Source organism: Artemia sp. Qi Xiang Cuo, chromosome 11, assembly GCF_049724085.1.
Source record: "Artemia sp. Qi Xiang Cuo chromosome 11, ASM4972408v1, whole genome shotgun sequence".
Classification (NCBI taxonomy): domain Eukaryota; kingdom Metazoa; phylum Arthropoda; class Branchiopoda; order Anostraca; family Artemiidae; genus Artemia; species Artemia sp. Qi Xiang Cuo.
The window spans coordinates 49,912,572-49,929,627 of NC_142804.1; the positions used below are offsets into that span (position 1 = coordinate 49,912,572).

Here is a 17,056-nt window from a genome sequence, read left to right on the forward strand (position 1 = left end):
GACGTTTCAGTTATTCATTAATATCAAATGCAAAACACAGATCCATAAGGAACCTTCCAAAATCTTTTGAAATTCATGTAGTTTTTTTTTGCCACAAAATTGTTAAATTTTTTCTAAATAGTATTCACATATTTACACTTTTTCTCTATTCTTTACATTGCGGCGTGTTGGAGATATACATATCTAAGCTATCTACCGCCCTCCACCCCTAGAAGTGTTAGTATTTCTTCTAAATATGTCTTTAAATGTTTACACCCTGGAAAAAAGAACAAAAGCAGAATAACTGATTGCAATATTTTTTGTTAAGCTTTCATTGGTAGCTACAACAGCCAGTCAAGTAACAGCTATAAAACGTGTTTTCTTTGGTTTTGATTTCATTGCAGATTTGCATGGATGCCGACATAGAGGGGTGAGGGAGGTGATGTCCCCTCTCTCACCCTTGGGAAACAAGAAAATGTTTGAAAATACATCCAAAGAATGAAAGTGAAAGATACTCCCCTTCAAATCTTTGCAAAAACATGGCTTCCTGTTGTGCGCCTTTCCCTTCTTTGAGAATTTTCTGGTGGGTTTTTGCGTACTAACTAAGCTCTCAAAAATAGCAGGTGGCATTAGGAGCAAGCTAATAAACAAATTTATGTATAGGACTTTCCAGAAGAAGAATTTTGTGCTTAAATAGCACAAAAAGGCTCTCTGGAAAGTATTACTAGTCCGTAATCTCAGGCAAAAGAATAGATACAAGAAACAACGAATATACAACTAAAAAGAGAGAAAATAGAATGTAATAAATATCGATTGAGTGGACCGGCAAGTCGTGAAAATAAAAAAGTTGCAAGTTAGGCCATGAGTCTGAATGTGCTCTTGAAGTTTATATATATATATATATATATATATATATATATATATATATATATATATATATATATATATATATATATATATATATATATATATATATATATATATATATATATATATATATATATATATATATATATATATATATATATATATATACATATATATATATATATATATATTTATGCATACCTACCTTTATAATTACTTTCAGCTGTCAGTTGGATTTTCTTTAATGTGTATTTTGTAAATGAAGATTTTTAAAAATTCTTTTTCAGCCCTCCTCTATTCACCCACTAACCTCCGAATTTCTGATGTTACGCCCACGAGTGTTTACCTTAGTTGGATATACGACGGACCAATTGAAGACCTTCGTTATTTTGTTATCCAATATAAAGCTAAAGACTCGAACTCAAACTACGAAGGAATCAGCGGGGTCTCGACTCACTTTTATACAGTTACAAAGTTGAACCCCTATACCGAATACGAATTCTACGTTTTAGCGGAAAATCATGCCGGAAGAGGACCCCCTAGTGTACCAGCATTCATGACAACCGGAGAAACAGGTGATTTTTTAAGATTTTGTTTCCTTCCTTTTTTCTTTCTTTGGAGACCATGACTTAAATTGTTTTTCAATATAGTCTGTTAAGTGATTTCATTTGTAATTTTATATTTTTAGATCTGACCGTTTTGTTTTTCATGGCTCTTTACACACAAAATGAATAGTTTTTTTTTCTTTTGCGTTCGCTTAATCATTGAGCGCTTCAAACCGTCTGATTGGAATATAGGCATTCAGTTTATACTATTTTTGTTCCTCTTAGTCCTGCTTATGTTAATTTAAGTAATTTCCAATTTTAGTTCCTTGCTTTTTCAATATCGTTAAGTCAGGTTTCTTACTACCAGACAAAAGTGCTGCCATTTCTTGGGGTTTTCCCAAGATCTTGAAATTTCAGTCCTGAGCTTGGGATTTTGAGATAAGTATATATATTAAACGTTACATTCAAAAAGTATATAAAGCATATATGTTATTATTATTTATTACCTTTTGATTTTTTTTAAGCCTCGGGGATTGCTCTCAGGGAATCTGGGGATATTGTTTAATTTTCAGTGGCAGCCTTACTAGACAGGTTGTCATACCCCTTCTTAACTATACTTCTGACATCCAGCCCTGTTTTCTTTAAGCTTGGGAATATTTTCACCGTAGTTCTTAAATACATCTAATAAAAGGGCGAAGAGGGAGAGGAAACGGTGTTTTTCTAGCTCGTTCAGTTTTTTCCAGTTCAAGCATCAAGGGAGGCTTCATTAGGGAATATGTCCCCTTCCTCTCCAAAGAACTTTAAATGTAGATATTTCTTCTCCGACGCCCCCTCCTCCCCCCTCTGGTGATGGTGAAAAAGAATAATAAAAAAATAAAAAAGCTAAAAAAAAGAAAAAGAAAAAGAGACGAAAAAATTTAGGAAAAGAAAAAAAATTGTCTTTTCAAAAAGAAAAAAAGACAAGACAACGATCACGACGGATGTCCTGGTTGAACTTCCTGGAAGTAATGATGCTACGGCTGTTTTGAAAATTTTAAAAGCCTTTTTTCAGTTTTAATGATCGAATTTTAATGTGAGTTTCTTTTATATTGTTTTTTTTTTCGTTTGCTTTTCTTTGGATGGCCCTTGGATATGTGGTCGAAATATCAATTTAAATTTTAGTTACACTTTATTCTATGAAAATTTCCCTGTTGATCTTCTTCTTGTTTACAACGACAGATATTTCGCCTGTATAAAGCTTCCGCCTAATTTTTGTTTCTAATTTCAGAATTTATTCCTTTTCTCTTTTAAAATGTTGTATTCTAAATTATTTCTGTTTTTAACGCTGATTACGCCTAGTCATATACTGGCGAAATATATGCCTTGATTTTTCTCTTTTCTTTTTTTTTTACTGGCCATGGACCCGTTTTTTTTTTTTTTTTTTTTCGAGATTGTTCTCAAGTTATCTTGAAGTAGACATAAACACGATTTGAAGTATAGAATGTGTCATATGAAACTAAGACTCGGCAACTTGTGAATAATATAATCGAGTAATTTAAGACTACTGATCAGCTAAACTGCTCCATTAACTCTGCCACTCTGCCTTTACTCAGCCACCTAAAGGGATTGGGCGACAGGATAAGATGGAAAAATTAGGAAACAGCAGGCACTTTGAAATCGAATGTCTTAAAATACCTTAAATGCAAAAACGAAAAAAAAGTAATAACGAAAATTTCAGCAGGGTTCTAAGGATTCCTTCTTAAATAATGACAAAAAAAAACACACTTTGATCTGAAGTTGTTGACAACTCTGTTGCAATACCGTATTTGTTTTTATGAGAGTTGCTGTATCGTGACATTTTTAGTGTTTAATTCCTTTCTGTCACAATGTTTATTTTTAAATACTCCTCCCACCATCCCTATTTGCAGGTATAATATTTTTTATTTCATCCAATTTTTTTCGAATTAGCGAATTGCTTTTCTTGTACAAATACACATCTAAAAAATGAAAAGAGAATGAAACCACGTTTCCTAGCTCTTCATTCCTTTTTCCAGTTCAAGTGTCTAGAGAGGCTTCATTTTTGTAAGAATTCTAACTCTTGTTTGAAGATGTTTTATGCACTGTTATGATATTGTTTTTCTAAATATGTTGAAAAGAGAGGACTTGACTTCTTCGTTTCGTTTGGAATGTTTTTGTTTGATTTCATGGTCTTGAGATAATAGTGTGAAAAAGCAGATGCATTAGGACTTTATGCTACGTTAAAACATGAAGCGTGATATGACTAGAAGTGTGCGTAGAAGTTTCTTAGGATTTGGATCTTTTTAAGCATATAAATTTAATAGCAAAATTATAAATAGTTCTCGCTAAGTATGTGATTTCAAGGCCAATTATACCGTCGGTGCTAAGGCCCCGTGAAATGTTACAGTAACTCTCTATTTATACAACAACTTTGCAATATAATTAAACCGCATTTAATTTTGGTCCAAAAGGTCAGTCATGTGAATCTACGTTAAGAGAAGGGCACTCAGTGCCATAACCGTAGCTCTTGACCTGGTTTATTTTATGGATTCCAGGTAATTATCTATAAATTATTTCTTCTAGTAAGTTCGCTTCTGACAGAAATTTACCCTCCCCCTTTTATCCTCCTTCACAGTAGGTCGAGTCGATCCTGGGCTCTAAAAAACTCTAGCTAGGAGTACTAAGTTTGTTTGAAATCCAAAAACCTTTTTTTGGTTCATACCTTTGTAACAATAGATTGTGTATCCTCACGCAACCCCCCATCCACCTCCATAGAGGTTATATTTGTCCTGGATCTCCGAGAAGATAGCCTTTAGAATTCCATGGTACCTCTCATTAAATTTGGCTAAGACTCAACAACCTTTTCTTGTGGATGACTTGATAACAGGAATTTAGGGACCTTCTTTCTCTACAGAGGTTGGATAATATTCGAACTCCAAAAAGATACACGTGGAAATTAGCTGCTACTTTCCTGCCAATTTTATTGCGATCTGACAACCTGTTCTGTAGCAGATACAAGAATCCCCCCTCCTGCCCTCAGCTATTATTTAGAGATCTAAGATTGGCTTTAGATTTTTAAAAAGCTCAATTAGAAATCAGCTCTTACTTCACATCATTTGTTTTTGTACCTGCCATCCTGTTTTTGTACCTGCCTGGAAATAAAATGATGACAAATATGGAGCCCCCTCCCCTCCGTTATATCTTGCTTCCTGCTAAGTTTTGTCAAGATCTTACATTCCCATTTAGCAAAATATCCAAATGACAAGAATATAGGGATCCCTCCATCCACATAGATAGGATTGGTTACGAGTGCCCAAAAAACAAAACTTACACAATACTGATACTTCTCATGAATTTTAGTTGAGATCAGATAGCATATTCTGGTAAAAGACAACAAGAATTTAGGGACTCCCTACGCACGCAAAGTTCTGAATATTTAAGGACGTCTAAAGACACAATTATAAAAATTAACTTTACTTATGATTGAGTTTGATAGAAATCGGATAACCTCTTCCTGTAGAGTTCTTGATGGCCATGATTTAGGTATCTATTTACCTCTCTTTTCCCTCCCTTATGAAGGTTGCATAAGGTTCAGATCCCGAAAAGGTCAAAACAGGACACTAGCTCCTACTCCCCACAGTGTTTGGTTGAGATCTGACGTGTCTTTCTGGCAAGGGGTCTAATGTCATATTTTAGGACATCCCCTTGCCGGTAGAGGAGGGTTTGTGACTGGACGCCTCAAAAGATGTAACTAGGACACTTACTGTTATTTCCCTGAAAGTTAGATTGAGATGTCGCAGCCCCTTCTGCTAGTTTTTCTGACGACAAGAATTTAATGAGGGCCCTGTACGATTTCTTGTTGTTTTGGACCCTTCTTAAAATTATCAGTTTAAGAGTTTGAAGGCACAACTTAACCCAAAGATAAAGCATGACCTAACAACTCATATGCCACTTCATTCTAGAAGAAAATGTCCTGTAATTTAATTAATTTTTTGGGACCTACCCCAGCCCCCTAGAGACCTAACTAAATCCCTGACTGCTAATCTCTGAGGCCCGAAACACGCTTGGTGTTTTTTATCGATAGCTTTTTTATTGGTGAATATGATGATATTGCGTAAAACATATAGGGCGGTAAAAAAGAAATCGATCGGTTTAACGCCAATGATAGAAATACAGCTCACTGTCACTACAATAAGCGATCGGTAGAATAAAAGACCGTTCTTTTTTACTGCCTCCGCCAAGCTGGTGGCCTATGCAACTAATGCACGCTTACACCAGGGTTACCATCCCTTGTGGTTTATCACTATTTCTAGTGATTTTTCATACTCTTTAAAGATAAAATAACTAAATTTGCACATAAATCACTAGATTATTAGAGAAAATCACTAAATCAAGCAGAAAATCACTAAAATCTAGTTATTTTTTGTCACCGAGTGGCGACCTTGGCTTACACACTCGTCGTTCAGTCTGCTCACCACCGCTGTTGTGTTTTGGTTGAGATAGTGTGTTAATAGATAATTTATCATGAAAAAAACTAAAATGGAAAACATAATGAATTTCTTTTCCTTGGAAGGAAGGGGGCAAAAAGATCTAGATAATTTGATTAGGAAGTACCTAGGAATTCAAAAAAGTGAGAATTGGTAGAGGGTTGAGCCCAAATTAACCGCTGCCTTAAATCCTAAGCAAATCAAAGCTAATTTATCATAAATAAAAACTTAGTGCTAATCTAATTTATATGTCCTAAACAAAATTTAAATTCGTTTATATTAAACAATTTTATAAAGTTTGTTTTTTATATTTGCGGGGGTTTTAAGGACCCCCTCCCCATTCGTGTAGTTGTATTAAATACAAACAAAAATAGGGGGGGGACATAATATATTTTTAATGTGCAGGGGGGATCTGTCCTTTTGTCAATTATTTTTCATGAAAATATAAAAAGGCTTTGTTCAATGAACGAATACGGAATAATTATTCCTAAACTTGCAACTGCTTTGAAATTTCAAATTACCTCAAGAATTACATCAATGAAGAAGCAAAGCCGATTTTTGCTACGCGGAGGTAGCGAAGTGATTCCAGCTTGCTTCAGACGCCTTCTGTTTCATTAGATAAATGCATTGTCTTTATTTAAATTATAAAAGAAGTTAATAGCAAAGAAGTTTAAGAACTATTAAATTAGACTTATCTTTTATATCCCACCCATAATATAAGGATTTTTCTTCAATCATTGATTAACATTAATTAATATTAATTGTTAATTACAATTATTTGTTAGTCAGATCTGTGATTGACTCTGACTGATGTGGTATTGGTAGAATGTTTAAAGTTCAGTGTGTAAACGCTACTTTATTTAGAGGAGCAGCGGTAAAAAAAATACGATAAGTAAAAAATCCGATAGGTAAAAACACCAGGCGTGCTTCGGGCCAAACGCATTTTACTGATGTCTGACGAATGCGAATGATAATAATATTTATCCTTCTTCATCGAGGTCTAGTCAAGCATGGACACGTAAACCATGACAGTAGGGGTTTTTCACGTTTGGTTGATAGCGAGGCCGTACCCAGGATTTTTTCGGAGGGAGTTTTACTCAAAATTTTTTTTTTTGGGGGGGGGGGGTGGTTTACAAAAAAACTCCAAAAACGCATACAAAATATGTTTATATCCATTTTTGTTACGTTTTTAAGAGTCAGACAAACATTTCGGGGGGGGGGGGTCAAATCCCCCCCCCCCCTCTCTGTACGGCCTTTAGTTGATAAAATTCCACCAACCCACCCAGGAATTCATAGTAGAATATAAATAAAATATAATTACAGCGTTAGCTAATTGTATTTTCCAATAATGTAATATTTCGTCACAAGGCAGGAAATATTCATTAATATGTGTAAATGATAATATAATATAGCAATTTTATTTCAAAAACCTACAGATGAAGAAGTGTCTGTAGAATGCAAGTCTTTTTTTTTACTAATATCAAGGAAAGAACTTATATCATGAGTATATTTTTAAATATTATTTATGGTCTTCTCTCCCTTTGTTTCAATTGGGGAAGTATTATTAAATACCCCAAAGGTGGATTATTCATATTTTCTGTGTTCTCTTAATTATACATGTTCATTTTGTTTAAAATCGTGCTTATTTAATACTTTTTTATCCACAAAACTTTATATACTATACCATACCTATACTTAATATACTATACTTGATATACATTATTATTATATGCTTAAAAAATACACACTATTTATATACCAAACTTAATACTTCATCAAAAATAATATTTTACTTTACTTTATTAGCTGAGCCAAGCTTGGAGGACCAAGTAAGTATTTGTTATGTTTAAGTTGGCAACACTTAAAAGTGTTTCCACTTAAAGGTACCGCTGAAATTACAGGATTGGGGGAGGGAAACATTTTTGGAAACAGTATTCTGCTTGAAAAGTGTATTTTATTTGACGACTAGAACATTATGTGCTTGACATTTATTTTAAATCTCCTGGGTTTTCTTCCCCGACTATGATCTCCCCAGTCATGCTTTCGATTCCACTCGTATAATAATTGAAAGCATAAATGAACGTAACTAAGCATGCTATATTGATTCGATCTTCAGCGTGTCGTTCGCAGCCGGAGCTAGTGATAATAAAAAGTTTAGCCTTGCCCGGATTGCCAAGCATAGCTTTGCTACTGTTGCTCTAATGGCGTTTTAAGACAGTTCGTGTCAAACTGAGATTTGTAACAATCTCCAATTAAGCTTAGTAATTTCTTTCGATTAACCCAATTTGTTTTACTATATCTTGTTTGGTTCTTGAAGTACCTACAGGTTTCTGCTTCTTCTTTTTTAACATACTCTTCATGCTTTTTTTTCACTCACAGTAGAAAACATAGTTTTTTTTTTATCTACATTCCTTGTCTGCCCTTGGTTCCACTTGAGTTATATCTCAAAATAGAAGCTAGCGTGTAACTAAGCTTACACTAGGATCTATTTTTTGTCTGTTGTTTGCTGCCTAGGCTAAGAGTAATAGAAAGTCTAACCTTGCTCGTGTTAACAAGGATACCTTGGCTGCTGTTAGTTAAAAGGTATTTTGTGAAATTCTTTCAACTGAGATTTATACCCTATCTTCTTGCACTATATTCTTTCAACAGACCTAATCCATTTTCTTATGCCTTAATTGGTTCTCAAGATGCTTGGAAGTTTTTGTCCTCCTAGAATAATTTGCCTCTTCACTCACAAAAATGACCCGAAAACGGATTTTTTCTTATAAATACTTTTTGCCGTTTAAGATTGTTTGTGCTGTTTCTTTCGTGCCTAAAGAAAAAAAAGAGAGAAAAAACCTACCGTTGACAACAATTGACCGCCGATAACATATAAAAAACTAGATTTTTAATTTTATATTTTTGGATTTAAACCAAAAAAGACTACAAAAAGCCACATGGCTACAAAAAGAAAACAACCAAAAAAGAAAACAACTCACAGATAGAAATTATTTCCAGCATTCACGTCACAGCTTTATCTATGTCTTTTTGATTCAATTCAACCCAGTCTTAGTTGATTTATACCTCGGAGATAAGATTTCTTGTTCTTGGAATAGGAATTCTTATTCTTGTCGTGGTCATTAGCAGCGACTAGGTACTACAGGAGAATTTTTCCCTGTTATATTTGCATTCTTTATACTATTTAAAATTGGTGTACTTATTATTTACATATAAAAAAAGAAGAAAACTTTGTGACACATCGGTTGACTCAGTGCCAACCCGTACCGGGGAATATATGGAGTCCAAAAAGGCAACTGCTTTGGAGGGGGGGGGGTCTCCAGGTCATCTGAGGGAAATAATCTCTCCCCCAACCTTTTAATGAAAATATGTAATTATCAGTACATCAGAGTTTATAGCCTTCATTTGGGAATTGAATTCAAAATCGCAAAAAATTTGCACGGTTTTATTTTTGTTGGGAGGCCAGGTTCTGAGAAGTAGAACTAAGTTAATGTTACGATATGTGATTTTCTAAGTTAATTTCAACACAGATGTAGTATTAAATTTGAGGTCTTATTTCTGTAAACCGAAGTGGATACAGCAGAATATCAGCAACTGAGGAATAGCAAAATTGTCGCCTTACGATTAAACATTAAAACGGTAGTATTGAAGAAAAATAGAATACACAAACACAGGGAATATAAATATCAAGCCAACGGTTGTCTTTAAAGAGTTCCCCTCTTCCCGTTTTAGTACTTAGTTTCGGCGGAAACCAGACGAAGAACTGTCCAGCCCGACACCAACGGACTTTGGAATTACATCTGACGACCACTTCGATCTGTCGGCTGCAACTTCCCCAGCGCTCTGTCCCATCTCCTACCATGCCTACAGAAGCATCCCCATGTCTCAAAGTCCTCCTTGAAGTTGTCCAAATATTTTTCATCTGTCCTACCCGATGTCATCTACAGTATGGTACTGGCTCGCAGATAAGGACGTCTCGATATATCGTACCGGTGGGGTGGTGCAGGGTGTGTTCGAGAAGTTTGATGTGACATCTTTTGATGACAAAGGATAGCTCTTTAACCTGGCCACAACAACTTTTTCCTTCGCTATTGGAAATTCTAGACCATCTGCTGATTCGGGGTATATAGCGAAGGCAGCACTGATCGAACGTGTCCACAGCTCTAGCTTCTAGAGCCTTGAGCGGTCATGTCTCACAGGCGTACAGTAGCACAGTTCGTGGTAACGAATTGTAAGTAAGGAGTGACGCGGCTCAATAGTAACCGAAACTGTTAAAAAAAGGAAATTTTGATGTTAATACATATATAAAAAAAATCGGCTTATTATGCTGATTCTAAATGTACAAGAAGAATTATGTTTAGTTTTATCCATCAAAGGTTACTAGCCTAGGAACATTTGCCTAATTTTTGAAAAAAGGGTGAAATACCCCTTAAAATCCAAGGAATCCTAATGAAAATATAACCATCAGATTCAGCGTATCAGAGAACCCTACTATAAAGGGTTCGAGTTCTCATCTTCAAAAATGTATAATTTTGTATTTTTTTGGCCAACAGATAGATAACGGATGTGTGTTTATTTATTTATTTATTTTTCCCAGGGGTGTAATCAGATAAAATTTGCATAGTTCTTTTTTTTAGGATTAGAATGGTAAAAACCGCAGAAATTACAGTGTTAAGCTGTATAATGTGCTTGACCAAGCAACATAAATTTGCTATAAAAAAAGAGCTGAACTTAAGACTAAAAAGTCTTAAAAAGGCTGGACTAAATTAATCACTACTGAAAAATAATCTTGGACGTAACATTAGTTTCATTTTATGCTTATTTTGTTGTATCGTTATATAATGAATGATTTATTAATATGGTTTATTTTGTGTTTAAAATAAAATACCTTATTCACAGAACCAAGAACAGCGCCTAGAAATGTTCAGGCGCGTCCCTTAAGTTCAACGAGCATGTTGGTTCAGTGGGAGGAGCCTGATAAGCCTAATGGCATTGTTACGGTAAGTCAGTTCTATAAATAAGATTACGAAATTAGGATATAGATTATAAATGTTGTGAATTCAAAAAATACGAGGTATGAATAAAATCAATTTGATTTAGGTTCGGAAACGTGAGTGCTAGATTCGATCTTACTGCATAGGTTCATAATTTAGGAAGGTTTAAAATGAGTAGGAAACGTTTAACGAATGAGTGATGATATTCTACCGAAGACTATGCCTTGACAAGGTAGCTAAGACTAAAGGAAAAGCCGGACATAGTCTAATTTAATAGGAAAGAGCTAGAAGAAAGGAAAGAAGGAATTTCATGCTAGAAACAAAGAGTAGAACTCTGAATAGAGTGGGTTAGAGGAGGTGTGTGCGCTGTTCTAACGTGATAGGATGATATGCCAATAGTAGTAATACTAATTTTATAATCATTCACTAGTAGTTTTCCGTATCGTTGATTTAAAGAAAAAATTTAATTTCACCTGTTCGTGATGCAGTTTTCTCTTTTGGGATATATTGATGAATAGGCTCTGTTTCTCTAATAAGAACTAATTAGAAGCTCTAACGATTCATTCGGGAATCAGCCAAATCTAGGGAATTTCCGTTTTATGTATCACTTGGCAACATCAAAGAATAGAACTCTGTAATATTTTTCAAATTAGTAATTACGATTCAAATTGGTAAAATTACGAAACTCATTTTAATGTATAGACTTGGGACTCGTTCTTGCCTTTAAGGTTTTATGTCTCTTTAATTGGATATGAAAATTATTTTGATACGATATATATTCGAATGAAGACAGCTTTTACTGCTTGAAAATTTGTCAAAATTCAGAGGAAAATGAATATAAGAGAAAATTCATAAAGAAGCTGCAATCTAATTATTTGTAAACTACCGTTATTATACCCGTACATACATTTCTGTCAACTAGCTATTGCGCATTTTCTGTATATTTTAATAAAGCAAACTTAGAAAATTCAAATTCTAAAAGAAATTTAAAATCTCAGATTTGCTTTTTATTCATTCTCTATCTGACAACCAATTTTATTTTGCCGGAGGCGGAACAGATAATCCTATCTAACTTAGATGACTAGACTTCTTTAGACGTCGAGTCGGCTTATTTTGTTGTAGAAAGGTTTGCATTAGGACTGGTTATTACCTCTCAAGTTTTGATACCCTTTTATTTGACATGATAGTAATTTTGATTAGATATTTATTCTAAGGCCCCTTTGCTTAAAAATTGGGCTTTGGAGTTACCAGCCCCAACTACCAGATTTCTCATATTTCATACCTGAATCTGACTTGCTCTCGGGATATTGTGATGACTCCACTGTTTTAACTCTTGAAGTTCTGGCACCAATTTAGACTTCTTTAATCGAAGTTATTTAGTAGTAGCTCTTAGTATTCAAAATTCTTGTTTGGAGTGTTATTTGCTAAACTCGAGTCTCCATCAGTTCGAGTCTGTTCATTTGCACTAATTTACCAAGTTATACTCTCAACTCGGACTCCGAGGCCGTAATAGCTTTCGACAAAGGCTTAAGATTGACCCTGATAGTCGATTCCCGCGTTAAATTAACCCATTTTGACTCCACAGTCCTGCTTGTAAACGAACGTCGAAATGTATACTCAATGGTTAAGAGGCTTTTCAAGAGAAGACAGAAATGCACAATTATGATTAACGGCCGTAAAACACCGCTTGGTGGCCTCTTGTGAGCCATTAGTTGTCCCCTATTTTATTTTTCTCTTTTTAAATCTGCTATTTGTCGTTTATTTCCTTAGAGCCGAGTAACTTTGAGCTACAATTAATCGAAAGTTAAATTTTACACTAGATGCGTTTGGTTTCTGACGGATGTATTATCTGATCTCATTCTGAAAAGCGTTTTGCTGATCCATTGAAGTTCGAGATAATTTTCAACCTATTATATTCAATGAATATAATTAATTACCATTTGTATTTTTTGGAGACAATTGTTCGAATTCTACCATTGATATTTGCATATTTGCAGTTTGATATTTCTTTCTATATGGCACCCAGAATCACAATTTTACAGTTTATTTAGAAAACTTTCTTATCACAAAAAATAGCTGGGGTCCACTGCTCAAACTTCGGTGTATTTTGTTTTTGATAGGACTAAATGATTAAGACATATATAGTCTTGATCTGGGCCACTGTCTCAAAAGTGTTAAAAAAATTTTTGAGTAGTGTTGTGTCAACTTTCTTATGTTGGGATTTTTCTTGTCCATATCTTTACGGTTTTATTTTCGTCTCGTTGTTTGATCCTTCTTCTTTTTCTGCAAATAACGTTTGCGACGTTTGCAACGCTGCATAATGCAGTGTATAGGTGATATTAGGACAATTTAGAAAACAAAATGGTAGTAGGGCGAAAAAGAAAATCTACGAAAAACAAAAAAGAACTGAATCTATAAAACTGATAAAAGGAATAGGGCGGGTTTAGGGCGCCTTTCTCTTTTCCAGTGGAATAGCGTACTTGTATCCCATCACAACTGTAGCAATGTTGATCTTTCATGTAAATTATTGTTTTTGGAAACTGAAAACCTATAATCTAGATGAAGGACGTCAGAAAGGGGAGAGAGTATCAACCTTTTACGGTTTTATTCTTGTCTCATTGGTTCTTTTTCTGCAAATAACGTTTGCGACGTTTGCAACGCTACATAATGCAATGTATAGGTTAAATCTATAATCTTTAATAGGTTAAATCTATAATATATATAATATAGGTTAAATCTATAAATAGGTTAAATTATAAATCTTGTAGCATAAATCTATGCTACAAGACTACAAACAAAGGTACAAGCAACCACAGGTGGATCCAGGGGGACCCGCCACCCTCCCCCCTGTTTTTTTCTGGTCTCCTTATTCCGTGTTATTTTTCTGTTTTTACTCTTTTTTTGAATAAAAGTGTCAATTTGGTCAATTATTGGTGCCCTTGTCACACTGGTTCCTCCTCAAAAGACTTCTATTATGAAAGAGCATAATAATTCCTACAAGTAACTTTTTTGTCTGATTTTGATTTTTAGTGATTATTTTATTATTTCAATGCTTCTCTTTAGTTTCTCCTCTATTACCCTGACGGCGGCCGTTTTGTCTATAGCTAACATATTTTAAATTATTGCTTTTCTTGTCGCTGTCTTGAATAATTTCTCTTTAAATTGATTTTTATTTATTATTTAAAATTCATCATTTTTTTTTTAATAAAACATACCCGTTGTCCCAACCTCCCAAGAAGTGTGGAGACCTCTACAAGTCCAACAAGTGGGTTAAGATCCATTATAGGAAAGAGTTGGAAAAGTGCCAGGTGAACCCTTCGTCTTAGACATGCCGTTTTAAAATCCAATAACATCCACATAAAATTCAATGGCGAGACAAGAAGGAAGAAACTAAAGCAAAGTTGATTGAATCAATTTTGTCGCTATCACGTCTAAAGGTCATATCTAAAATTTTCACACTTCGTAGATCCTTGTGTTAAGCTTTTTACTAAGCTGCTCTTAAATGGAAAGATCAGCAGGGTAATGTATATCCAATCACCTTTTGATCCTCCCTTTTTTATATTGTCCTCCCAGCAGGGCTATCTTCATTGTTCTGCTAATGCTTCTATTGAAAAAAAAATTGCAAATGGCTTATGGCTATTATCTCAGAATTTTGAATATGTTAGATACGATCTTCAGTTTTGGCACCGACAATTTGAAATAGGCGATTCTTCAATTAATCAATGTGGTTTGTTTCCTTCCACAGTGGTGGGGAAGTTGTCATTTGATTTGATTGCATTTTGTAGGCTCCACGTACAGAAAGGAAAATGAAGTCACGAAAGTGAGTGTGATATTGTTAATTTCTTTTCGTCTTTTCTCCTCCGAAGGGAAATTCTAAATAGTAAACCACTTGTTCGGTTCCTATCTCAAGAAAAGCTATTGTCAGTGACCTAACGTTGTAATTACTTTGGAGAAATGGGACGGCTGTCAACATTAAAGTGTGCCTCTAGTGAAATCAAATTTTCGTGAGAACAGCTTTAAAATTATACGTAAATGTAGAAAAATGTGAAATGTAGAAGGGGTGTCGTCTCTTGAAGGTTGAAAGCCTTCATTTCACCCTTGAGGAAAATTGATCAATTTAAGAAAATCACTCAATAAATTCTTACAAATATTTCGATAAGTATTTGACCCTGAGGTTTGCTATCGATGCATCGTGCTTTTATCTGGTTCACAAATAATAGCTTCTTTAGACCTTGTGTTTGCGCATGGCTGTTTGCTGGCTCCGAATTTCGGTTTGAGTTATTAAGAATAGAAAGTCTAAAGGGTAAAATGTACAATTTAGGGTCTACTATCGACGCACCGTGCTTTTATTCGGTTTACAAATAATACCTTATTTAGTCCTTGTGTTTGCGCATGACTGTTTGCTGGCTCAGAATTTCGATTTGAGTTATTAAGAAGAAGTCCAAAGTGTCAAATGTGCAAGTTAGGGTCTGCTATCGACGCACCGTGCTTTTATTGGGTTTACAAATAATACCTTGTTTGGACCTTGTGTTTGCGTATGGCTGCTTGCGGGCTCCGAATTTCTGTGGCTGTGGTCTGCTATCGACGCACTGTACAAGTTAGGGTTTTCACATAGCTCACTGTCAACTTCGTCATCAACACGGATCCCGAACTGTAGCCTATAGAGGGATTCCCATCTATGCGTGTTGGTCTACTTTGTGTGTATGAGACTGGAAGGGCCTTAATTAGTTTGATAAGGTAGTTAACTCTAAGAACAAATTTCATCCCTGTTTTATACGTAGTTTTCTTACGTTACAGAGTGGTAAGTTGGACTGTAAGCTTTGTAACAATCTATAAAATGAGTCCCATGAGGAAACTGAAGCAGAATTTTTTGTCTAAAAGATTTTTTAGGATAATTTTGGCTTGTTTTGTTAAAATTGTAAAATGCTAATATTTGGGAGGTTATTAGGGCTGCAAAAGTAACGCCCGCCTTTTGAAAAATTTATTTTTTTTTTTTTTTTTTTGGTTGGTCTTATAACCGGGCAATTAGTATAGAAGGAGTTTTTTCGTAAAATTATAAAATGTATAAATCGATTGGAAATTAGATTTACATATAAAGACAATGATTTCTAAAAGCGCAGAATATAATTTGTACTTTACTGAAAAAATTCTTTTATATGTTTTCAATTTTAAAACTTTAAGAAATCAACAATTAATTAAGATTTTAAGGAATACATATCAGCATATGTATATTAAATTGACAGTGCACATTTTTTTTCAGTAAATTCGTTTGAATTTTTTTTCAGTAAAGTACAAATTATATTCTGATTTTTAGAAAGCATTTTGTTGAAACACTACTCATTAATTTCTGCTCGTTTTGAGTATGACTCTGTTATTTATTTTAATTTCTGTTTGTTTTGGTGTTCATTTATTGATACTGATTTGTGGCTGTTGTATGTTTAGTAGATTATTTGATTCTATTTTTCTTCATTTTTTGGTTTAATTGAGTTCTTTACTTTTTCTTGGAAAACCTTATTGTGTGAAAAGTTTTTTTTTTAATTAATCTCTATAAACAACTAATTCTGTCCTTGGCTCCATGTGTATTATGAAAGAGTGGCTTGGAAGTACCTTCAGGAAACAAGCAGACCATCTCCCTTTGCTAAATATCCCCCACGGGGGACTGGGGCGGGAGTTGGAAAGTGAAGAAAGGTTACCCCCGACAAAACTAGATAGAGATTGCAAAAGGGATTGAAACTCCTGGCTTTCTCGTACCTTATTATATATGCATATTTGTTATTATGTTGTATATATACATACTATATATATATATATATATATATATATATATATATATATATATATATATATATATATATATATATATATATATATATATATATATATATATATATATACATATTATGTTTAAGAGGTAATTACTTGGCAAAAAAAAAAAAAACAAAAAACTATCGTCCTAATCCAGCAATTGAGACAAATGTGCAATTGAACGAGGCTTTTACCTTACCCATCTATCCAACTACCTAGGACCAAACAGTATACCCGAACCGTCAACCAAATAGAAAAGTCCAAATCCATGCAAAGTTGTCATCAATAAATGTAAGTCGTAAATTTACCAGCAAAAGCACCTTAAATCTAGCAAAATATTTCCAAGTAGAACCTTCCATTTAGGGCTCATCAGAAGAAATACCAC

The 17,056-nt window shown here is 34.2% G+C and overlaps 1 protein-coding gene across 1 annotated transcript in view; it reads left to right on the forward strand.

The window, feature by feature from the left end:
* The window catches only part of LOC148947086 (tyrosine-protein phosphatase Lar-like), a 98,158-nt gene that overhangs the window by 60,989 nt on the left and 20,113 nt on the right, over positions 1–17,056 (forward strand). Inside the window, exons 5-6 of the mRNA XM_089096508.1 lie at positions 1,134–1,421; positions 10,772–10,872. Of these exons, the coding sequence (XP_088952634.1) occupies positions 1,134–1,421; positions 10,772–10,872 (389 nt within the window). The remainder of the gene's footprint in view (positions 1–1,133; positions 1,422–10,771; positions 10,873–17,056) is intronic.